This window comes from Fukomys damarensis, unplaced genomic scaffold (genome assembly GCF_012274545.1).
Source record: "Fukomys damarensis isolate Sample0158 unplaced genomic scaffold, DMR_v1.0_HiC HiC_scaffold_12, whole genome shotgun sequence".
In the NCBI taxonomy this organism is placed as follows: domain Eukaryota; kingdom Metazoa; phylum Chordata; class Mammalia; order Rodentia; family Bathyergidae; genus Fukomys; species Fukomys damarensis.
Genome location: NW_022900924.1, coordinates 18,095,722 through 18,121,076, shown reverse-complemented (window position 1 = coordinate 18,121,076; position 25,355 = coordinate 18,095,722). Strand labels below are relative to the sequence as shown.

At 49.5% G+C, this 25,355-nt stretch overlaps 1 protein-coding gene across 1 annotated transcript in view; it reads right to left on the bottom strand.

Annotated features, from left to right (window-relative positions):
* Positions 1-25,354, bottom strand: part of Mlxip (MLX interacting protein) — a gene marked incomplete at its 5' end in the record, with an annotated part of 47,466 nt that extends 22,112 nt beyond the window's left edge. Inside the window, one exon of the mRNA XM_010604552.3 lies at positions 25,140-25,354. Within this exon, the coding sequence (XP_010602854.3) occupies positions 25,140-25,354 (215 nt within the window). The remainder of the gene's footprint in view (positions 1-25,139) is intronic.
* Position 25,355: the final 1 nt, after the last annotated feature.

Genomic DNA, 25,355 nt, shown 5'->3' with positions numbered 1-25,355 from the left:
TTTTTTTTTTGGTTTGTTTTGTTTGAGACAGAGTTTTGCTATGTAGTGTAGGCTAACCTTGAACTCACTAGGACATGCAGCCCAGGCTGGCCTCAAACTTGCAGCTGCACACTTGAGTACTGGGATCACAGGCGTGCACCACCACACTTGGCTGATGCTCTTGATTAACAACCTACTTTTTCACTTACAGTCACAGACATCTTATGTCAATAGTTGTACTGTACATTATTTTTATTGGCTATGAAATATTCTGCTATACATATTTATCAAATTACACAACCATTTTCCCACAGATATTTATGTTAACAGACGTGTGCTGTTTCGATTTTTACTATTATAAACAATGCTACAATGAACATTCTGGTATTTACACATCTGTGCAACTGCATGACTGTTTCAGTGAGAGTAATTCCTAGAAATACAGAAGCTGAGTCAGAGGGTATATGTGCACATTTACATTTTGTGATACCCAAAGTTTCAAATGCTGTGTTAACATTCTCATGAACAGTAAATAATGCCTATTTCCTCAAACTAACCCTCACATTAATTATTACCAATATATTAAAGACTTTGATTCTTGTTTATTAGTATCTTCCCGTGGTAATCTGCTGTTGGGTTTCCCCTCTTGCTGCTGTTAATTGCCTGCATATCTTTCACAAGTTTTGTTTCCTTTCCTTGTTAGTTTGAGAGCTCTTCCTCTGGTGGAAATGTCTGCAACTCACGCGGTCACTGTGCCCTGTTCTAACTGCTCAGCCTTGAAAATTTATGGTATACTTTGTTCTGCTTTTTTTGTGTGACTCTGCTTTTTAATACAAGTTGGGTTGTTGCTTTTAGAAATTTTTCATTAATGTAGTTAAACCTCTAAAGTCCTTTATGTTTCTTGTTTTTGTGCCACAGAAAGGCTCTTCGTGGCCGGAGACCGTGGAGACTGTGAAGATTGTTCCCTACGCTGCCTCCTCCGAGCTCACAGCCACATCCTGCACGTTCAGCTCTGTCCATCTGGGACCCGTTCTGCTGACGCACACCTGAGGATCTGTGGTGAATCAGCTAACGGGCAACTTGGAACGCCCAGCTGAACCCAGGCAGCGTGGTCTGGGCATAGAGGACCCACCTGAGGACTGGGCATAAAAAGAAAACTGGAGGGGGAGCTCGCTGGCTCTTGATTTTCTAGGAGAAGCTTGCCGTGGCTGGTTTTCTGGATACAAATTTGGCTGTTCTCTTCAGAGGAGGACCTCAGGGCCTCGCTGTCACTGGGAATGGCTGCTGTTCTCAGGAGAGCTCTGATCTTTGCCATGAGCATCACTTCCTGGCTCCAGTGTGGATCCCTCCCACAGCCTGGTAGCACAGAACCTTCACCCTGTCGGCCAGGCTTTCTAGCATCCACCACTGGCCCCTGGGCCTTCCCAGTGCATGAGACATGGCTGTGGGCTCTAGGCCTTCAACTGAACTCGGGTAGGACATTGCTGCGGGACTCGGGCCCTTGGCTGGGTTCTTCGGCTCTCCAGTGTGCCGTTAGATCTCTTGTACTCCTCTACATCTGACTTTTGGGTGAATATTATTAAATAATCCTATAAACTATGTGTTCTGTATTAAATCTGCCCCCTTGCAAAACCTGACTACGTGCGACGCTTAAACCACGCATCCTCCTCCCCTGTGCGCCAGGCTCCGCCCGTCACAGATCTGCTCCCCACAGCAGCCCTGCGACCACCTGCCGAATGCTCCGGTGCTCAGTGCATTTGTTCTCAACAATTTCACGTTCACACTTAAATCTCATTCATCTGGGAGTCAGTACAGTTCTCTACACAGTTCACCAAAATAAAACGAATGTAGCCCAATGGGCTTAGCTCCCCCACCAACGCACACACTCCCGGGACACACCTGAAGCACACCCTGACTAGGGCCTAACCCGCAGCCTCGACTCACAGGTCGAGACCGATCCTGTGCCAATATCACACTAACATGCTTTACTGTCTAGGCAAGATGAGCGCCATCGTTGTTTAATACATTTAAATACATCCACCCTTTTTATTCTTCTTTTCTTATTTTTATTGTTTTGGTTTTTTGAGACAGGACCTCACTATGTAGTTGAGACTCACCTGGAACTCACTATGTAGCCCAGGCTGGTCTCGAACTCACAGCGATCCTCCTGCCTCAGCCTCCCAAGTGCTGGGATTACAGGCATGTGCCACCTCTTCCATTTGTTTTTGTCTGGCTGTTTTTTCTATTTTCTTAAGGCTGGCTGGTTCTGAACTCACTCTGTAGCCCACGCGGCTAGGATTGCAGGTTTGCACCACCACACCCGGCCATTCTTCCATTTGAACTTTGCAGTCACGTTGCCCGATCTCACCCACAGGCTCAGGGGCGCTGGACTGTGGTGCACACCTACCTGTCCCAGCTGCTAGAGGGTGGAGGGAGGAGGATCACTCAGGCTCACCCTGAGCAACAGAGCAGGACCGTCTCCTAGTAAAGGAAGAAAATTCCTTCTTTATTTTGATCAGGACTGTCCTTAACATGGGCACCACTGGCCACTCTAACTGGGTCATCTCCACCCCAGATAAGGGTCCATTTCTCTACTTATTCAAGTGACTTAATGCACTTAATGAGAAATCTGAACCTATTTGGTTTTCTATAACTTTCTTCATACAGGTCCTTCACATTCCTGGTCATACATAAAACTCTTATAACAGTTTACAGGAATGATAAAAGAAAATTCAGAAAGGGAAACCTGCAAAGCAAAACCAAGCTGCAATTACACCCAGCAGCTCTGAGAGCACTGGTGGCTGAGGGTCCTTTTGAGGCATCCAGCAGCCCCATCCACTGTAAGGCAAAGCCGCCCCAGCCAGGGCAGTGGCTGGAGGCTGAGGTGAGTGGGCCCCGCTGTATGCAGCATAGGAGATACTCCCCAGGGAGTTCACTCAGGAAAGGGCCATCCAGACCTTCACCAAAGGGCTGGGGGGTGGCCCGGGGGTAGGGCACTAGACAACAACGTGAGAGTGGAGAAAATCACTAAGATGAGATTTTATGCAAAGAATGAAATCCTGCCCTCAACCCCACACAACTGGCTTAAAGAGGAAGAGAACCCACCAGAGACCACCCCAAGAGCGAGGGCTCCCGTCACTGGCTGCCAGGGCTAGCACACAAATAGATCGCACTCACAAATGTTTGTGCTCCTACAAAAACAGACAAGAAACAAATTTGTTTATTGTCACTGTGTCACTGAAGCACTGTCTGCTACGTAACCTCCTTAAAACTCAGGGCAATCTGACCCTGTGATGGTCTTGGAGGATAAGGTGACGTTCTCCAGGTAGCCAGGACCTATAAATAGCCTTCCAGCAGCGTCTCCCTTTTCAGATGAGAATTCAGTTAGCCGAGTCCAAATTTCTTTTCAGTACTAAGAATCTGGAAGTACATCCCACAATCGAGATGCTGGCCCTACAGAAAACAAGCGGTACTCAGAGTAGGGCCTGGGGGCCACACCAGTGGTCATTAAGCAAAAGGGCGAAGTGAAGGATGCTACCACATGCACAATTCAACAAAGCAAGCAGACAACTCTACTCTCCTCACGCAAATGAAATTCCAAATGTGTCCTCCCTTTGCTGGCTACAGATCATTTCCCTTCCATCTGCTACCAAGAAACAGCTGTCATCCTAAATCTCTGCCTCTTTCACCAAACTTAAAAACAGCAGCAGAAGATGGAGTTTCCGCTTATGATCCCATTCCAATTTTAACCTCGGATCTTTGGAGGTTGTTAAAGCGATGCACAAGCATTTTGCAGCCTAACAGCTACTGCGTGTGTGAAGACAAAAGTGGGTTCTCACAGCCGAGTGAGGGGCACCTTTACTTATTGCAGTGTTGTAAAGCAGAGGCAGTAACTGATAAATCCCTGCACCCAAGATCTCCAAGCAAAACAGATACCAACAGAATGAGAAGGCCCAGGGTGCAGGCTGTTTAAGCAGACAAACCACAGAGCAGGAGCGGGAGCAGAAGTGCGGAAAGCGATGGGCGTTTGCGGGGGTCTTGCTCACTCCACAGACGCTGGGGCTCTGCACTGGGGACAGGGGAGGAAGGGAGGACCTCAGGAGTCTCTCGGAAGAGCACCTGCACCCCTCAGACTCAGCCTTACAACAGGACCTGAAGTGGGGTTTCCAGCACCTGCACCCCATCCTAGCTCCCTCAGAGAGAAACTGCTGTGGAGGGACCCCCCTCACCCTTCACCCTCAGCTCTGAGGAGTCAGGCCTGGGAGTTAGGGAGGAGGCTTCGAGGCTCAGAGACTAGGAGCAGCCCAGCCTCAGGGCCTCACATACTCATCCCCTGCTGGTGGCAGAGCAGGGGCAGCGAGTCAGGTACTTGGGGAAGGAAAAGGACCATTGGAAAGCCCACTCCTCCGCCTCTCACACTTTTAGGCAAAGGGTAGTTGTCTGAACCTGTGGGACAAAAAGGAAGCAACAGGAGGAAGTTTGTCGTTAGACCAGCAGTTGTTTTGTGTATGTGTGGTCTGAGGACTGCACCTTGGGCCTTGGCACTGAGGAGCACTTCCAGCCCCCTTCTATCTTTACTTTTTTTTTTCTCTTTCAGAACTATTTTTTTAATTGAATTTATTGGTACATTCTAGGTATACAGTACAGTTACATTCATTACTGGGATCTTGTACCTTTACATGACAGGTCTTGGTTCTCATTTTTTCCCCTTGTCCCCACCCTCCATTCACCCCCTCCTCCCCTCCCCACCTTCAAACACTTTAATTCCATTTTTACATTTTCTCATATTTTTTTTTATATTTACTTTTGAGACGGGGTCTCACTAAACTGCCAAGTTGCCCAGGCTGGGCTTGAATTTGATCCTCCCCCCCCCCCCTTCCCCCCCTTCAAACACTTTAATTCCATTTTTACATTTTCTCATATTTTTTTTTATATTTACTTTTGAGACGGGGTCTCACTAAACTGCCAAGTTGCCCAGGCTGGGCTTGAATTTGCAACCTCCCTGCCTCAGCCTCCCAGAGAGTTAGGATTATAGGTGTGCACCACTGTACTCAGCTAACACTAGTATTTGAAGTGAAGCAAAATAAGAAAGAGGACAGAGCAAGAGAGAGAGAGGGAGACGAAAGGGTCCATTCAAAGGACATTTTAAAAGACACACCTGTTTTGAACTGCTGGGAGTTCACTATATAACTGAAAGTGAAAAATCTTCGGCTGGGATTTAGCTCAGTGGTGTCGCCACCTGCATCACAAGCACAAGGTCCCCAAAGAAACAAAAAACAAAACAGACACATACACACACACACCCCCCCAAAAAAAACAATACCTAACATCTCTGGGCTAAGGATTTAGTTCAGTGGCATTGCCACCTGGCTTGAAAGCACAAGATCCTAAGTTCAATCCCCGGTACCACACACACACACACACACACACACACACACCCCTCCACACTCAGGAGGCTGAAGCAAGATCTTTCTTTTTGTACCAGGAATCAAACTCGAGTCCTTGTGCTTGCTAGGCAGGCAGCAGAACCACTGAACTAAATCCCCCATGCGAGGCAAGAAGATCTTAAGTTCAAGCCCAGCCAACTTAGCTCAGTGATTTGGTGAAACCTTGCCTCAAAATACAAAAATTTTTAAGACGACAGGGACGTTGCTCAGTGTGAAAGCCCGGGTTCAATATCCACTATAACAAAAATAAATAAAAATTTAAAAGGAACGAAGCCCTTGGGTTCAACCTCCAGTACCAAGGGGGGGGGTATAAAAAAATCTTCTAAATAAAAAAACAATCAACAAAGTGTGAAGCACCCATCTGAGGGAGCAGCGGAGCAAGGCCACCATCTGACAGAAGGCGCCTCCACACCAGCCAGCTCCGGCGTCAGCGACTGCAGACAAGGCCGCCGTGGACACCCGAATCCGTGGCAGTGTGGTAACCTGACGCCACGCACCGCTCCTGTGTGCACCCACGAGGCACCCACCAAAACCTGGAACCTAAACCTCACCGAGCCTCTCAGGCTCCGAGGTGCCGTGTGGGAGATGAAGATTGTGTTTCACGACATCACTAATATTCTCTTTGGCATAAGATGACAGTTATGTGAGAGATTATCCAGTCATTTTAATGAAAAGGTACAAGATCCTAGTGACGAATGTAACTGCACTGTTTACCTAAAATGTACCGATAAACTTAATGGAAAAAAAATCCAGATTTTTTGGGAATAAAATGGCATAAATGTCTGCAACTTTCTTCCCAAACCCTTTGAAAGCAAGAGAGAGAGACACATGAAGTAGGGGTGGTGACAGCCAATGAACAGGGCTGTGGGCAGTGGTGTGAGGCACCATTACTTCAACTTCTCTGATTAAAACAAGTTTTAAAGGTAAAAAGTGAGAGGGAAAACCCGGGGTGGGGTGAGGATGCAGCTCTGTGGTAGAGACTTTGTCCAGCGCGTGACTACGTCCCCAGCACTGCACACACACAAGACACAGCCATCCCAGAAAACACCTGGCAGTTTCTTATGAAGATGAATAAACATGTACGTGTGTGCCAGCTTGTACTTAAGAGGAGTGAAGTTATCTCCACAACCAGACTTGCACAGGAAGTTCAGAGAAGGCCTATTCATAACAAAGTTGAAAACAATACAATGAAAGAAGCGAATGACTTCCACCGGATGAATGGAGGACGACTGGGACCCAGGGAGGCCCTGAGCTGCTCCAGACGCTGGAGCAAGGGTGCGTCCTGTAGGGTTCTAGTCCCCCAGCACAGGCAGGACAGACCTGACAGCGTCCTCGAGAGCCACTCCTGGGGTCACCGGAATGTGGGGTGACACATGCCGCTCATTTGTTAACCCTGCAGAACTGTACATTCCTGAATTGAGCACTCTTGAAAGGGAGAATTTGTTTAGGTGTTTTATCTCAGTAGAGCTGATTTAAAATTTAAAATAATAGTAATGATCCCTTCTCTATTCCTAGGGGAAATATTAATTAGTACAAGCATTTTGGGGGATAGCTTTATTGGGAAATAATTCATATAACCATACCATTTACTCATTTAAAGTACACAATTCAGCTAGGGATGTTGGCCCAAACCTGTAATCCTGGGAGGCTGCGGGAGGAAGACGGAAAGTCTGAACCCAGCCTGGGCAACTGAGACTTAGTAAGACACTGTCTCAAAATAAAAAGTGAAAGAAAGGGTTGGGGATGTTTGGCAGTGTGAAGAGCCTGGGTTCAGTCCCTAGTACTACCACTACCATCAGACAAAAAAACAATGAAAAGGGCCAGGGATTTAGCTCACTGGTGCAACCACCTGCCTTGCAAGCACAAGGTCCTGAGTTCGATCCCCAGTAACCCCCCAAAATGAAGCATTACCGAAGCCTACTACAATATGAGTAAACCTTGAACACATGTAACCTGCCACTGTAGTGCACACCTGCAATCCCAGCACTCAGGAAGCTGAGGCAGGAGGATCACAGAGAGTCTGAGTAAGTTCAAGGCCAGCCTGAATCATATAATGAGAACCTGCCTCAAAAAACAAAAAGGAAAAGAAACAGCACTTTAACTTGGTGGTCTGGGCAAGAGTATCAAGAAGAAAAAAATTTTTTAAACTCTGCATTCTCTTCCCACACTTCCCCCGTCCCCGCAGCACTGGGACGGAACAGGGCCTCACGAATGTCAGGCAAGCACTTTAACCCTGAGCCTCAAGTCCAGCCCTGCCCTCTCCCCTCCTAAGCTCTCCAGAGGTCAGTTTGTAAATACTTTGCCCTCGGAGTTCTACTCTCCAAATGCACAGAAAGGAGGTCCCTAAACACCGTCTCAACCTTCTCACTACAGATCCCTTCCAGCAAGCCCCTCCCAGGGAAGCCCCTGGTGTTCCTGCCCTCAGGCCTGGCGGACCCCAGGGACACACACACAAGTATGCTCTTGGGGCTGTGGGCGGCCAGGCGTGGACACTGGCAGCAGAAGCTACAACATTTGCTCCCGGCCACGGGGCACTCGGCCAGGGAAATTCCTCGCTCTTGCCGGAGACCTGGGCAGCCTGTGACGTCATCCACAAGGCTGGGACAGACAGGCCTGCTGGGAGGTCCACCGCGACAGCAGCACAGCCTGGCCAGGGCAGGTGGTCCACGCATGCGGCAGCTGGGGCCAAGTGAGGCCAAGGCCACCAGCAAGCAGCGCAATTCCTGTAAGCAAATGCTGGGGTGTTACCCAGAGGCGACACTGGTGGGGCCCAGCTGGGGACCAGGGGACAGTGGCCGACCCCGGGACATAGAACAGATCACCCTTGGCTGCTGGGCTGCTGAGGGGGACAGTGAGGTGGCAGGGTTTCTCCCGAGGCTAGTGGTCCTCCTTTCAGCCTCCCTGCAGGAACAGCGGTCGAGGAGAAGAAAAGAAGCCAGTTTCAGGGCACCGGAGAGATTCAAACCAAACCAACTGGCACTTTATTCCAAACAATGGTGGCTTTGTCAGGAGACTGCAACGGCCCGACCAGAGCCAGCTGAAAAGCTGCCTCCCCTCCTAATTTCTACCCTCTAGTGCCCGTGACTTTGAGACATCACATTAAAAAGGAGAAGGAATTATGCACATCCACCACACCAACCCATGTGACACAGAGGGCTGGCCAGCTGCCCTCCGAGATGACACATCACTGAAGCCCATGCCGCCAGCACAGAGCTCCGGCCCTAAGCCAGGCTCCAGGATGCATTTAGGTCTCACTGATAAATTTCCAGCGATCACAGCCAACAAAGAACAAAGGGCTGAGACACAAGTCTTTCTGAGGGCTGCTGCACGGGGCTCCAGTCACTCCAGGAGTAGCATACCCAAGACTCAGATGCGAGCTACCACACAGGCGGTGGCTCCCCATCTCTACAGCACCCTAAAAGCTGCTACCCAGGATCCTCTGTAAGAGGAACCCTGAGGACAAGCCCTCTGCCAGAGAGGCCGCTCTCTCGGGAAGAGCAGATTTCCGCACTTCTCACACCACGCCCTGTCTGCACACTCCATTCCTACTTTACCAGTGGGCACCTGCACTCCACAACACACCCAGTGCTCCAAGGAGCCAGTGACAAGCTCAAAGCAAAGAGAAGCACACAGACTTATCGGGGAAAGCAGCGGGCTACACACAGGGCCCGCTGGGCCACCCGTGGCAATCTACAGGGCTGTCCTGAGGAGGAGAGGAGGCTGCAAGTCAAGGTGAGCTTCACCTGCCCTCAGCTCTCAGGCCCTGTGCGAGGACAACACCAAGGACAAACAGGGCGGAGCTGATAACCAGGTTCTCTGCTTTTGCCAGGGCAGCATTTCCCACGGCACAGCCCTCTGCCGAGGTCTCTCATGGGGGAAAAACATGGATTCTAAAAGCACAGGGGGCCTGGGAACACAGCTCAGTGGCACGTGTGTGCTTAGCATGCACGCAGCCCCAGGTTCAGTCCCCAGCACCACAAAAGCAAATACACAATGACAACAAGACAAGAAAAAATAAATGGAGGCAGAGACTGGTCCAGTGGAGCGGGGGTCTGAGCAGGCCTACAGCAGGAGGTGGCACCCAGGGCCCCAGGCCTCTCCACAGTACCCCCTTCCACGCGCGTGCGCACACACACATACAGGACAAGCTACACGTAACCAAAATTGTGCCTTAATTGGCACTCTGGCCACCATGCAGGCGGCAGGGACCGCAGAAGCCCCCCGAGTGATGCAGCTGTTGAGGGAGGCTGCCAAAGCCAGAGATGAGTGGGCTGCTCAGGGGACCAGCTGACGGAAGCACTGAGTATTGTTTCACCCAGTCCAGCCCAGTCTGTACCACACAGGAACCAGCACTGGCAACACCAGCAGCACCACCGCTCCCACACTGCTAGAACAAGAGGCCCATGTCATGGGGGACGCTGCTCTGGGGTCTGCTGGCCAGCAGGGCACAACAGGGGCATGGAGGCTCCTGTCGGCCAATGCCAACCATCCACTCTGCCCCTGCCCCACTGTGGGTTGCAAGGCACACACAAAAACAAGACTTTTCAAATCTGAAGCCCAGGGCCCGGGGATTTAGCTCAGGGGTTCTGGCACCTGCCTGGCAAGCACGAGGACTTGAGATCGATCCCCAGTACCAAAAAAAATCTGAAGCCCAGGACACCCAGACAAGGGCACTGTTCAGCAGCACACCTGCCACCCACAATCCCTGCACACACACCTGCCCGATGTGCAGGCTGCTGTGACAAGATGGAGGGTGCCTAGCAGGGCCACACGAGGTGCCACCTCTTCTCCAAGAGTCCTGCAATGTCCTCAGGGTAAAGAATCCTGTCAGGAAAAACATCCTAACAGGAAGGAGGAGAGAGCAGAAAGGGGTCAACCTTGAGTCTGGTAAGAGGAATGAGCAAAACAGGCACAGAAGCACTCACAGGTTGGGGTGGCATGCACCTGTAATCCCAGCACTCAGGAGGCTGAGGCAGGAGGATCACTTTGAGTTCTAGTCCAGCAGCGTCTACATAGCAAGTTCAAGGTCAGGCTGAACTATAGAGCAAGACCATCTCAAGAAAAAAAAGCGAAAACAAAGCCACCAGGGAGACAGGCAAGGCTGAACAGAGGAACAGCACATAAATAACAGCACATCAGGCTGCAGATGATCAGCTGGGGCTTGGAAGGTGTCCGCGATCTCTTATGTGGAAAAAAAAATATGCACTCTGCACACCAAAAACAAGTTAAAAACCAGCTCTAAGTAAGGCTAAACACTAGGGAACTAACAGGTTATTTTGGGGTGCTATGATTTTTTTTTACTAGCTTTTCTAATTTTTCCAGGATAACATAAAATGCAGCTTAAAAGGAAAAGATTAATGTTAAAAAAATACTATGGAAAAATTTAATGTTAAAAAAAATAATGGAGCTGGGCGTGGTGGCGCATGCCTATAATCCCAGCACTTGGGAGGCTGAAGCAGGAGGATCACTGTGAGTTCAAGACCAGCCTGGGCTACATAGTGAGTTCTAGGTCAGACTATAATCCCCACTTGGGAGGCTGAAGCAGGAGGATCACTGTGAGTTCAAGACCAGCCTGGGCTACATAGTGAGTTCTAGGTCAGTCTCAACTACATAGGCCCTGTCTCAAAAAACAAAACAAAACAAAACTAAAATAAAAAATAATGAATAATAGAAAAATCTAGAAGGAGGCCTGGAAAATGTGGCCTGGTCCCAAAGAGCAAGGGTCTAAGCCCCGAACCCCCAACCTTTCAGTGAACGTGTCTCAGTAAGAGGAGGCACTGCGCCTCTGATAAATACATACTCTGTTTTAATCTGTTTTAGAAGCAGAGGTAATGGCACTGAGGAACCACAGAGCCATTTGCCAACATCTTTATAAATCAGATTAAAGAGAGAAACAGCTCGAAACACGAAGGAACTCCGGCAAGGAGCCTGCGCGCAAAGGAGCACCGGACGCTTGCGCGGGGGTGGGAGGGGCCGAGCAGAGTCAACCACAGATATGCGCATGCGCACAGAGCTGGCCTAGCTAGCTTACGTGTATAGAATGTGCAGGTCAAACATAAAACACAAAGCAAAGAAAAAGTCTACTCAGTCTAACTCAGAATTATAATTTTGTTTCAACTGCAACCACACCAACTCCTTGGAGTCAGATCCAAGTTCTGCTGCTTTCATCCAACCCCAGACCATGGAGCTGCTGTCCCAAGGGGTGCATATAACTGAGGGGCGCCAGGCAGAGAACTTAGATTTGGGATCCAGACAGCCGTGGTCCTGCAACCTCACTAGCAGGAGTGAGGAGGTCTGCACCACAGGACAGCCCCTCAAACTGTAAGACCTAAATTACAAGCCCATACTAAATGACAAAGGGCCTAGGAGATAGTGCTTTAACCCCCACTCCCACTGTAGCCATAGCCCCGACCTTTGTTTTAACCCTGGCTTAGAAATGTAAGGCAATCTTGTACTGTTTAAAGTCCAGATCCGAATTAACGTGTACGGTGGTGGTTCTAGACATAGAGACCCCAAGTTCATTGTCAAACTGTATGCTCATCCGGAATGTCTTGGGGACCTTTGAAACATCCCATAGGTGGCATCTGTTACTCATCAATATGTGATTGCCTAGTACGTGGCTGCTGACCACCAGCTCAAATCAGCAGACCTCTGTCCCTGCCTGCAAGCCTAAAATGTTAATCCCTCTTTTTACCCCCCTATAAAAAGGACCTCAGCCCCTGAGCTGGCGCTTCTCTGAGCCAGCTATTTGGTTCCAAGAGTGCCGTCTGGCCAGACTAATAAAGGTCTGTTTACCATCTAGCCTGGTGTGTTCCTTCCTGGGTTTCTCGTTCCTCCATCGCGCTCCTGGAGCCTCCTTGGGCTGTAAGACCCAACATCGTGGAGGCCTATTCGGCTGTTCAAGCTCCGTGGAGTGTTAAGTGAGACTTTGCGTCTTACAAAACCTGTCCTTGTGCCACAGCACCTTCCTCTCTTAGGCCAGGACTCACAGTAAGCTAGATTTAACAGACCAAGCTCTTCCCCAGAAACCTCCTACCTGAACTCTGAGCTTAAAGTGTACAATGAACCAAGATGCAAAAGTACAGTTCACAGCCGGTTGTGGTGGTATGTGCCTGTAATCCCACTACGCAGGAGGCTGAGGCAGGAGGATCAACATAGGCTACATGTAAGTTCAGGACCAGCCTGAAGCGCACTGCGAGACCTTGTCTAAAAAAACAAACAAAAGGGTCAGAGATTTAGGTCAGTGGCGCTGTGTCTGCATGGCAAGCACAAGGTCCTGAGTTCAATTCCCTGTACAAAAAGCAAACACACAAACAAACAAAAAACAGACAGTGTTCACATAAACATCCAGATCTCCAGGGCTGGCAGCACTGTAGGTTGGTAGAAGGGCCCAAGTGTAGCCTGTGTGGGGAGCTGGGCTCTTTCAAACTTGTCCACTACCCTAACCCTGGGCCCCACTCCACATGGCCAGTGCCTCCAAAGGAGGAAGTCCGCGCCTTGTCACACAAACACTCCAGTTCCCACTGTCCCTGCTCCTCCCATGACTGACACCAAGTCCACTTCAGTTTATACTGCACGGTCTGTGTAATAAGTATTTTTCCCTGAGTATGATTTTATCAAAAGGAGCAAAATAAGGATAGAAAAGAGCCTCTTGGTCTTAGGAAGGCCTGTTTGAATTCCTGGTCCTTGAGGGTGTTTCCGTTTGCAACCTTTAACCCTGATAAACAATAGAGAGAGGAGGAAGGGCTCACAGGTTAACTGTCCTACGTGCCCCGCCAGCTCTGGGGCAGGACTGGGAGACAGCTGCCTGAGTCCTTCGTCATCTAGGGGAAGGCCACTTTCTCACCTACTCCTCCATGTTCTGTACACAGACGGCAGAGAATCAAGGACTTTCTAGATATATATTTAAGAGCTTGTCTGGCTTTGTTTTTTTGACTTTTTTTTTCAGAGTCTCATTATGCAGTTCAGGCTGGCCTTGAACTATTATATACCCCAGGGTGTATCCAATTTACTCATCCTCCTGCCTCAGCCTCCCTAGTGCTGGGATTACCAGTGTGCACCACTGCACCAGACAACAGTGCTGAGATTACTGGCATGCACCACTATGCTGGTCTTGATTTGTTTTCAATAAAAAAAAAAAAGGAACAGCATTATAATTTAATTTACATACCATAAACTTTATCCTTTAAAAATGTTCAGTGGTGGGCCAGGGATTTAGCTCAGTGGCATCAACCCTGCCTCGCGAGCACAAGGCCCTGAGTTCAATCCCTGCTACCAAAAAAAAAAAAAAGTTCAGTAGTGCTAGAAGAAGTGACATACACCAGTGATCCCAGCACTCAGGAGGCAGAGGCAGGAGGATCACTGCAAGTCTGAGGCCAGTCTGGGCTACACAGTGAGTTTGAACTGCGTAGTGAGATCCTATCTGAAAAAACCAAACAGGAGTCGGGGATTTAGCTCAGTGGTTCCAGCGCCTGTCTTGTAAGTGCTAAGGCCTCGAGTTTGATCTCTGGTACCAAAAAAAAAAAAAAAGAAAGAAAAAAATCAAACAAACGAGTGTATGGAGAAGCTTCCAGCCATGTGATATGGGCACAATTAACAAAAAAGCAGATGCAGACATCCAGCTGCCTTCTGACTGGACATGAGCCAAACAGAAAAGACATTTGCAAGTGCAGTTATTCTCTACAAAAATATATTTTATGTTAATACATAATAAGGTCATTTTTAAATTCTTTAAAAAATTCTTCAGTTTTGATTTCTAGTATGGCAAACATTAGCAGATAGAACCCACATACAAAAACTCTTTGAGGTTCTCAATATTTACAGAGTGAAGCAGTGCCAAGACCAAAAAGTTTGAGAGCCACTAACTTAAACCATTTCAAAGTAAGATGCAAAGAATGTTTGTCACTTCATCCCTAACACCTTGGTGTGCATATCATTAACCCAATTTTAATATTTATATGGTTCTTTTGGTTTCTATAGATATTTTATATAATAAAATGCACAAAACTTTTTTTTGGCAGTACTGGGGATTGAACACCGGGCATTGTGCATGCGAGGCAACACTCCACACTGAGCTCCTTCCCCAGCCCTTTTTATTATTTTGTTTTTGGGGTTTCTTTTCTTTTTTTTTTTTTTTTTTGGTACCGGGGATCAAACTCGGATCCTTGCGCTTGCGAGGCAGGAGCGGAACCACTGAGCTAAATCCCTGGCCCCGCCTTTTGATTATTTTATTTTGAGATGGGATATGAAAACTTGCAATCCTCCTGCCTCAGCCTCCTAAGTAGCTAAGATTCTAGGCATACATCCTTGCACCAGACATAATGCACAAATCTTAAGTGTACCATTCAGGGAGCTCCGACCGATGTGTACACAATCCAGTGAGGTACAAAACATGAGCTGGGCACAGTGGCTCACCCCTCATTTCTTTCACATACTGTTTCTGAGATACAGATCATGATGTTGCATATGCCAGAACTTTCTTATTTTTAGTTACTGAGTGAAATTTGTTCCTAAAACATGATCAGTCATAAAATAAGGTTCATGGAAGAAAAATAAGGTTCGTAACCATGATTCCAATATAATCCTCTCTCCCCTCTCTTGCACTTTTCCCAAGGACATCGTGACTTAGAGTAGCCAGGGACACATCACTAACCAGTACACAGCACACCATCCCGGGCTTCTAATTCGGTCATCTTGCCAAGTATACCATGGCCATTTCCTGATTTTCACCCTCTGAGGAAGCTCCTGTCTGATTTTAGGAGAATCGTACACAAAAAAGGTGCTAGGGGCCCCCTCAAGGACAAGTCTGTCAATGAAGATTCAACAAGGGACACCACACACGGGACGCTATCACCGAGAGAGAATAAAGTACAGCAAGTGCTACGACACCTGAGCCTGGAATGCACTACGGCAAGGAAGAAGCCAGACACCGAAGCCCACAGTCTATGACCCTACAGCTATGAAGTGTCCGGGAAAGGCAAAGCTTCGGAGGCAGATCAGTGGTTGTCTGGGGCGGGGACGGGAACTGGGATTAAACGTAAAAGGCCATGACAGGCTGTACTGAGGACTGTACAGCATGTCCTAAAACTGTATTTAGGCTGGATTGTGACAATGACTGCACAACGCAAATAATTACTGAGTTGTATGCTTAAAATGGATGCATTTAGCTGGGTCAGCAACGCACACCTGTCATCCCAGCACTCTGGGAGGTTGAGGCAGGAGGATGGCAAGATCCAGCCCACCAAAGGCAACTTAGTGACTTAGCAAGACCTGAATCAAAATAAAAAGGGGTGGGATGTAGCTTGGTGTGAAGGCCTAGGGCTCTATCCCCAGTCACACACACGCACACACAGCAATTTAAAAAGAGCGTTCTATGCAGCTGGAAAACAGTTACAGTAAGTAAGTCCTCTACTTACAAACATGAGTTGAGCAGTCTTACAGATACCAACAGATCTTGCGTTATAAACATTCAGAGAGGTGAATAAATCACGGAAAGAGCTCACCAGTCTGCCAGATATGGTCACAGCTATGCTGCTGCATGCTTACTGCACAGTGTGACAGGGTACAGGAGTGCAGTGCAGTCAGGGACTTACTGTTTTTTTTATGTTTTACATTGTATATTTGTGTCAAAGGTGTACAAGGCTCACTTTGTGAGACTCAGGAATAAATCTGACTTACAAATGTTCTCTCAGAACAGGACTCATAAATTGAGGACTTACTATATTTAAAACAGCAAGCTAATATAATTATGTACTGCTTTAAGAATTTGTTGAAAGTGCACCCCTATAATCCCAGCACTCAAGAGGCTGAGGCAGGAGGGTTTTAGAGTTCAAGCCCAGCCTGGTTTACATAGTGAGTTCAAGGCCAGCCTGAACTACAGAGGAAGACCCTGTCTAAAAAAAAATACAAGGGGCCGGGGATTTAGCTCAGCATTTCTGCCGCCCACCTCACAAGTGCAAGGACCCAAGTTCAATCCCCGGTACCCCCCCCAAAAAAAAAATTTGCTCCAAGTATTTCATTTTAATAAAAAGAAAAAATAGAAACAAAGCTTTTGTACATAGGGAGGGAGAGGGCTTGAGGGGAACAGGATAAAATAAAATTTATATTTTAAATAAATAACAAGTGTGCTAGAAAAGAAACTATTTCAGCCGGGCGTGGTGGCGTACACCTGTAATCCCAGCACTTGGGAGGCTGAGGCAGGAGGATCACTGTGAGTTCAAGACCAGCCTGGACTACATAGTGAATTCCAGGTCAGTCTTAACTACATAGTAAGACTCTGTCTCAAAAAACAAACAAACAAACAAACAAAAAACCAAACAAACAAAAGTATTTCATTTTAATAAATGAGGAGGAGGATTCATACTTTTATTTTTTTGTACCCAAAATTGAACTCAAGGCCTTCAAAATTGAACTTCAAGGCTGCACCAGTGAGCTACATTCCTGGCTCCATTTTAAAACTTTCTCTAAAATCCTCATTTTCCAGCTCTCGGGACAGTCATCTGCAAACAGGCCAGGGACCATAAGCACAGAAAGAGGATCTTTGGGCCATTTTTCAAAAAGCCGGACTACTGGCTGAGTATCTGAGGACCTGGCTAATCCTTTCTCTACCAAGAAGCTGTCTTCTACGTTGATGGCCAAGGTCCTCGCCTCGCCCTGGGCTGCACAGCCCAGGCTCCCTGGCCTGGCACCAAGGAGGCCCAACGGGTGTGCGGGACGGGCACTGAGCCAAGCCAGCCCGACCAAGGCCACCACCAGCCCCGCACTCCAGGGCCCGTCCAATGCCCGAACCCAAGCCTAAGGGGCTAATGTAACTAACCGGCCAGCAAAGACCACGATGTAACAGAAGCGCTGAGCAAGGCACGAGGGACAGACAGGGACAGACAGGGACAGACAGGCCCGGCAAGCGAAGGCAGCTCCCACAAGCACAGGGCAGGGGGCAGGGGGCAGAGAGAAGAGCACCAGTGGCACAGGGGCGAGTGAGGCTATGAGGACAGCGGGCACAGAGGGGCCCAGCCACCCCAGAGGCAAGTCCACCACTCCTCTGGCTGCGGGCTGGGTCACCCTGCAGCTCAGGGGCTGAAATCGGTGGGCATAGCCGACCCCCTTCTAGATCCTGGTGATAACCCACCCTGTGAGCTAGCAGAGGGTCCTAAACAGCTCAGCCGAAACACAGCCCTGGGGCCAAGAGCACTAACCACAGAGAACAGCGGGACTTCGCATTTATACCCAAGAACTAATTCCATTCTTGGGAAAGAAGCAGTCTCTCAACTCCTTCCCACCTATTATACGGACCCTTCAAGTAAGTCAGTGGCTTTCTACAATGTCTCCCTGTGGGTCACAACCAAGCAGGGAACAGGACTGGACCCAAGCACACACTTTTCCTGTGACGAGGCCCCACCTATCGCCACAGCCCCCTGAACTGGGCCCTACACTCAGCACAGCCAGAAACTCCAGCGTGGGATGCATGTTCTGAGGTGGGGACAAGACTTCCCTGGCAGCATCACGTGCCCAAACAGCTTTCCTTAAGAAACTGTGTGCACAGGCTGCACTGCCCTGGGAACTGAACGCAGTTCAGCTACATCTCCAGCCCCCTGAGACAGGGGAATGCTAAATTGCCCAGACTAGGTCCAAATTTGCAACCCTCCTTCCTCAGCCTCCCAGCATGTTGAGATTAAAGGCATAATCTGAGGTCTCTTAGTTTCCTATTATTGCTATACCAAATTACCGCAAACTTGCAGTTCTGGAGATCAGAAGTCTGAACTGGGCCTCACATGGCTAAAATCAAGACTGAACAAAAGCTGCTTTCCTTGGAGAGCATGTGGGTCCTTGCTTTTTCCAGCTTCTCCATCACCCGCATTCCTGAGCTCACGGCTCCTTCCTTCAGCTCGAGCCAGCAGGATCTCAGGTCCTCTCTTCGATTCGCTCCACTCCTTGGAAGGACTCTTGTGATCACACTAGGCCAGGATAACCTTCCCCTCTTAAAGCCAGCTGATGTGTACACTTAATTCCCTCCGCAAGCTTCATTCCACTTTGCTGTGTACTGTGCTTTACACGTGAGGTGCGCCCCAAAGACTCACATGTTCAGGACTCGGTCCCAAAGAAGCAACGTGCAAAGGTGGGGCCCAGAGAGGGGCCTGGATGGTGAGGGCTCCACCTCATCAATGCCTCAATTCACTGACCAGTTCACAGTGTGTGGGCTGTTAGCAGCTGGAGGAAGGAGGTCACCACAGGCTGTCTCTGAGGACAGTTTTCTTCTCAGGGCTCCTGGCAGCCACTGGGTGAGCAGCTCTCCTCTGCCACAACCTCTGCCATGACATTTCTTCTCTGAGCCAGCCTACTGTGAACTGACACCTCGAAACCGTGAGCCAAAATAAACTTCCACTCCTTTAAGTTGTACGTCAGGTATTTTGTCCTAGCAACACAAAGCTGACATACACCAGGTAACGCACTTGCAGGTTACGTGCACTGGCACACAGGTATGTTGGAGGGGCCTCTCACACCAGTCCTGGTACACCACAATGCAGACACTAACCCTACCCAGTAAAAGCTTTTCCTGTTGCCCGGCCACCCCAACACCACCTGCAGCACAATTCTCATACTCTGCCTTAGCAGAGCAGGACATTCAACAAAATAAAGGGGACTGCCAGTGTCCCTTGTAATTCAGTATGAGGTGCAATCAAAACATACAGAGAATGTTTAAATGAAATGCGTTACAGTAAAAGACAAGTTGCCATGAGTCCCCCAGACAACCCCCCACCCGGCTCATCCCACCACCTTCTGAAGCACTGTCCTCATCTGCCTTATTCCCCAGACCTGGCGCTGTGAGACTTCTGGCTCTTCCCCAAAGTCAGAACCACCATGAAAGGTAAACATTTTTAATCAATTCAGGAAATCAAGGCAACCACCATAGCACAGCTTAAACCCTTGAGAAAGGACTGCAAAGCTGCTTCGGCAAGCAGCAAGTGAGAATGACGGGACAAGAGTGTCTGAAGGGAGGAGGGGGAGTTTCTTTTTTTTTGTTGTTTTTTTGAGACAGGGTCTCACTATATGTACTTGAGATTGACCTCGATCTTACTATGTAGCCCAGGCTGGTCTCAATTCACAGCGATCCTCCTGCCTCAGCCTCCCAAGTGCTGGGATTACAGGCGTGCACCATCACGCCCGGTGGAGTTTCATTTTTTTGAAGTTTAAGTACTCATGTATTTTTAATCACACCTTGAGTATTCCTTGATGGCCCAGTCTCTGTGTGCCGCTGTGGGGCTCCCAAGAAGGTCACAGGTAGGTCGGTGCACACGGTACCACACAAGGTAAGATCAGGTGAGTGCGCCTGCAGAGGGACCAGGCAGGCGCTCTCACTCACTGTGAGGTGAGAGCCCAGGTGCTTGGGCTGGGCCTTGAGACACCGGGATGTCATGGGGGAAGGGAAGGGGAGGCCTTCCTCCCCCGAGGAGTAGAAGCACTGGCAGCTCCCTTCCTAACACAAGGCCAGGCTCCTGGGAGAGGACAGGGAGATGAACTATCTTCCGGCAGGTGGCATTACCTCAGGGGTGGCAAATTACCTTCTGAGCTCATGCTTGTTTTCCTTCCATAAGCTAAAAAACCAAGGATTCCACCACCTCCGCCCTGGAGTGTTGTTGTGGGAACTACTTAAGGACACAGAAAGAATCTAGAGCAGCACGGATGGTGAACCTTTAGAGACCAAGTGCCAAACTGCAGCCCAAAACCCATTATCTGACTGCAAACTGCCAACACTGCAATTAAACCTGAATACTGAGGTCTTGGAAAAACCGACTCTACATTAACATCTTTTGTCTTAAAAACACAGTAACAAACGTGGCATAGGTCTGCCACCACTGCTCAGTTAGGGCCGATTCTCCTTTCACCCTAGCAAGTAACCCCTCCCACTGCTCCCCTGTGCTCTCCACCCTTTCACCTGGCAAGCAGTTAACCAGTTAACCAGTCGATGTAAAAGGAAAGTTTGCTCCGGGATTACTGAAGGGGCGAAGATGATTACTGGTGCTGTTGATTGAATGGTGGACTTTTTTTTTTTTTTATACCAGGGATCAAACTCGGGACAGTGCGCTTGCAAGGCAGGCATGGTGCCTCTGAGCTAAATCCTCGCCCAGGATTTTTTATTCTTTGAGACAGGGTCTCACTAAATTGTCCAGGCTGAGCTCAAACTCTCCATCCTCCTGCCTTCCAGAGTGCTGGGATGACACACACCTGGCCTGGAGCCGTCTTTCGGACTGTTCACACAGGGAAGGGGAGACACGCACTGAACCTGGTGCCAGCAGAACTGTCCACGCGGGTCCCAGTCCGGGCAGCACACGCAGATGGGAGCGCGCCCACTTCCTCGGTCCTGCCGTAGGCCTGGCCCCTACCGACTATGCCTGGCTCTGACCTAACGTGTCAGCCCCTCTGACAGACTGTCAGCTTCACCTGTCCTCACAGCTCCCACCTCAGCTCATGAAGCACCCTCCTTCTTTTCTGAGACAGGTTCTCTCTCACTGTGTTGACCAGGCTGGTCTCAAGCTCCTGGACTCAAGAGATCGTCCTGCCTCACCCTCTTGAGTGCTGGGCTGACAGGCTAATGCACACCCACGAAGGGCACACTATCCAATCACTAAAGACGACTGCGAGTGCAAGAGAAGAACATGGCTGACCTTTGCTATGGAAGTGGAAGAGTAAAACTTGTCCCTTGTGCGAATGGCTTCCATTTACCAAAGGCTACTCTACCGAAATTCAGAATGTGAGGGGCACAGTGCTCTAAGCCTTTACGCTTTGCTATCCCTTGCGTCTGGCACAGCCTCCAGCCTTGAGTCCTGAACAAAGGGCTACCACGCAGGGCGCACATGTGGGGGCCACGGCCTGGAAACCTACATCCCTGGGTTCACCTGCGGCTCTTAACTGAAGTCTCCTCAGACGTCCACTCAAGCGGAAAGTCACTTTCCAGAAAACCACAGCTGATCTCTACATAGGAAGTCCTGCTCCTTCTCCTTCTCCTACCCTATGAAGCATTCACACTGAGGCTCCCTGACGAGGGCTTAATAAAAAGGTAGAGAAGTGAAACCAAATGCAGCCACAGAAAGCTCCGCACTAGATGCGTTGAGATCTGGGTGGGAGGCGTACATGTGTGACAAACCTGAAAACTAAGAGGGCGGGAACCGTGAACTAGTCCACAGGGCACAGCTCCACTGTGGGGCTAGGAAAGGACCAGGCAAGCCGAGAATGCTCCCATTTAGCGTAGGTCAGGCAGGCAGCTGAAAGCTGCGCTCAAAGACAAGATATTTTCAGGTTACAGACGGGAAACTTGGGATCCTCGTCACTGTCAGCTAAACAAGATTGCAGGACTGAAATTCTGCCATCCTACCATCCTCCAGTGTGAATTTCAGCCAGGCAGACCGCCTCTTGCCTGTACTGTGCCAGGTACTAGACACATTCACAGACAGCATCTCACCTAATCCTCACTTCCACCCACAGAGAAGACTTATCCACCTACTGGAGAGAGCAGCAGGTCGGGAGAGGTAAGCCACAGGCCGCCCTCCCCACCACCTACCGCCTAAACTCGCCTTGGGAAAGGCAACCTCCTCCTTCCCGCCAGGCAGCCACACCGAGCACATGCTGGACATCGTGCCAACAAATGGAATCCCACCTGTAGGTAACCTCCCAGACAGGCGGGCTGCTGGGCAGGCTCAGTCCCCAGACGCCCCGTTCCCCCAGTCAGCCCCGGGCAGACATCTGGAATGAAAACCTCTGGATGGTCTGGAACAGCCAATGTTCAGGATCCTGATTCCAATTCTCCAGACTGGGTAAAAAATAACCACAACTTCCCCTGCATTTGGCTCCTCCCCAAAGAGCTGTTGAACCTCATCTGGAAACAGCTGGGAGGCAGCAGCTAACAGGAAACCAAACCAAAAAAAAAAAAAAAAAAAAAAAAAAAAAAAAAAAAAACACAGCACAGAGTGTACCAGGGAGAGTTAAGCAGCCAGAACCAAGAGGCCAGGGGGACAGACAGGAAGCTGCAGTTAGAAAGGACAGAGGCCAGAAACAGCCACAGAGAGGAGAGGAGGCAGCTGGCCTTCCTCTAGCCGGAGCAGGAGACCCAGGCAGGGCAGTGGTGAAGGCTCTAATCTGGCAGAAGGGGAAGTCAGCCCAGCTCTGAGGCTGGTCCTTCTCCCACTGCACTTAACCAACTTCTCCGAAAGCCGGCAGGTAGTTGTGAGGTCAAACACTTCTCTCCAGTTTTTCTGTCAGTCTGCAACGAATTCCACACTGCTGGCTAACTCAGCCTCACAGAGAGACAAAGAGCATCTCAGTGGGTCCTCCAGCAGGGGACACGGGCGACGGCAGACCCTAGGGAGGAGGGCCAGCAAGCGAGCAACACAGCCGGCAGGGCTGGAGCCCGACAGCCAGGTAAGCTCACACCAAACTGGAAGTCCATTTTGCAAGCAAGAAAGTTGACTGAAAAAATAAAAAATGAAAAGGGGTGGAGATGTAAAAAAAAAGAAACGAAAGTTGACTGAGCAATGGACAGTTGCCGAAATATTTTTGAAAGAAATGGAATTAAAAAGTCATTACTGAATTCCCTGGCGGACTCAAAAGTCTTTAGGTTACCCCAAAGAAGGGCAAAGGGGAGCCTGGCTTATTTTTCCTTTAGCAGAGCTTACTTAGGTGAGAGCTTTCTAGCCTTCACAGCCGGTATTTGTTCCCCCTTCTACATGAAGTTTATATTAAAGAAGAGGATTATGTTCTCTTAATAAAACACATTCCCTTGTTTCACCTCCAGTTTTGCTTGAAAAGGCCTTCTCAAAGCAGAGTTCACGCTACAACCTAGTGGAGGCTGATGCCAATGAAAGTGCTCAAAATCTGAGACTGAAGGGTGCCCAGGCTGCAAGCTCAGTGTCATTTGTCCTTTTAAAAGCAGAACATCTTCACGGGCTCGGTGCCACCTTGGACTGACAAGACCTGCGAACCAGAGCGGAGACTGCCCAAGGTGCCACATCAGGGGTGCAGAAGGAAAAGCTCTGGGACCATGGTCCCACACTTCACAAGGGAAAACGGGTGATTACTTTGTTTCACGATCATAACAAATGAACAAGCCAACTGATCCTTTATTCCACAGGCGGAAATGCCATCCAAGGCCAAGCAGCTGGTATTTTAAGTCCAGGTAAAGGCGCAATGTTTTACGTTGGATTTATCTGAGTGGCTCGCTACTTTCCAAAAGGGGCCAGGAGAATATTTCTACTCTTCTTTACACTGTGGCTGGAGTCCCCAGGACACTTCCTAGGCTGCCAGCAAATCAGAGCAAGCAGCCAGGGCAGCAGACACTGAGGATACTAAGGCAGGAAGCCCAGATCAGCAGGGATCTCATCACCAGCTCTTCGGGGCTGGGCAGTTCAGGCCCGGCAGCCAGTCCAAAGAACTGAAGTCACCTGAAGCAAATACCTATCTTATCTCCAGGGGAAGGGAGAGAGAGTAGCGAGAGGTTTTAACCCTGGAGCACCAGACATTTCCGTTCCTTAGAAAAAAAGGGATCTCCAGCATGGCATGATGCTATGTGCCTGTTCCAGCATCCAGGAGACTGAGGCAGGAAGACTGCCTTGAGTTTATGGCCAGCCTGGGCTACGTAGTGAGTTCAAGGCCAGCAGGGATTCCAGAATAAGACCCTGTCTCAAAAAAAATAGAAATAACAACAAAAAACAAAACAAAACAAAAGGACTCTCAAGTCAGGGCTGCACTGAAGTCTGCCCTGGACACTGTCATCTTCCTTATATAATGTTTCAGAGCAGCCAGAAATTCCTCCAACTTGCCAGGACAGTTGGCACCTCCAAAAGCCTTCCTAGGAGCCCCAGGGCCCTCCTCCAGAGCCTTCCAGTAAGTGGGCTGTAAAGGGGCCCAATCTCTTAGAACAGGTACAATATGAAAAGCAGCTAAGGGCCAGGGATTTAGCTCAGTGGTTTCGCTGCCTGCCTTGCAAGCCCAAGGTCCTGAGTTTGATCCTCAGTACAAAAAAAAAAAAAAAAAAAATTAGATGATAGGTTTTTTTTTCCTCAAGGAAAAAAAAGAAAAGTAGCTAACACTTGAATCCCTGCACTCCAAGAGGCTAAGGCAAGAAGACTGCAAGTCCAGCCCTTAACAACTTAGCAAGAACTTGTTTCCAAACTAAAAATACAAAAAGTGGGAGGAGCCTGGGGATATAGCTCAGTGCAAAGGTCTTGGGTTCAATCCCCAGTACCGCCAAAAAAAAAAACAACAAAAAAAAACGTAGCTAACACTTATGGAGCACCTAACTGCAGGCACAGGGATAAGCACTTTACCTCAGTCCATACCCACGAGAGCCCCTGGGAGGCACAGACTGTCACCCTCTAAAGGAGGAAGCGGGCTGAAGGTGCCACACGATCATGAAATAATGGAGCCAGGGCCACAGATGGCCTGGACAGTGGGTACCGCACACCTAGGGGACGGGGCAGGCGGCGCCCAGTAGCACAGCTGCAGCCTGCTCACGAACCCCTTTCTTGGCCCCGACCTGTACCCCGACCCGGGGGCTGGGCCTGGATGAGGAGAGAGAAGCCAAGCCGGAAGAAGCACAGCACAGCTGCCAAGGGAGGGACCGGGACGGCGGCGCTTCTCGCAGCCGCGGGGACCCCAGACCCACATCCTGCCGCGTTGTGTCAAGGGCAGGCCCCCGCGGGGACGCGGATCCGCCGGCCCTACCTGTAGGCCAGGGTCATGCACTCGAAGAGCTTGGTGAGCGAGGCGTCGATGGACAGGTGGCAGGAGCTGGTCTTGCCGAAGCTGTAGGTCTGGCACGTCTGTTTGTTGACCGTGTCGAAGTCGTAGCCCTTCTTGGGCGGGTGCTCGCGGTGCGGCGACGACACCATGAAGTGGCCGCTGTGGATGATCTGCTGGCGGCGCGGAGGCTCCTCGCGC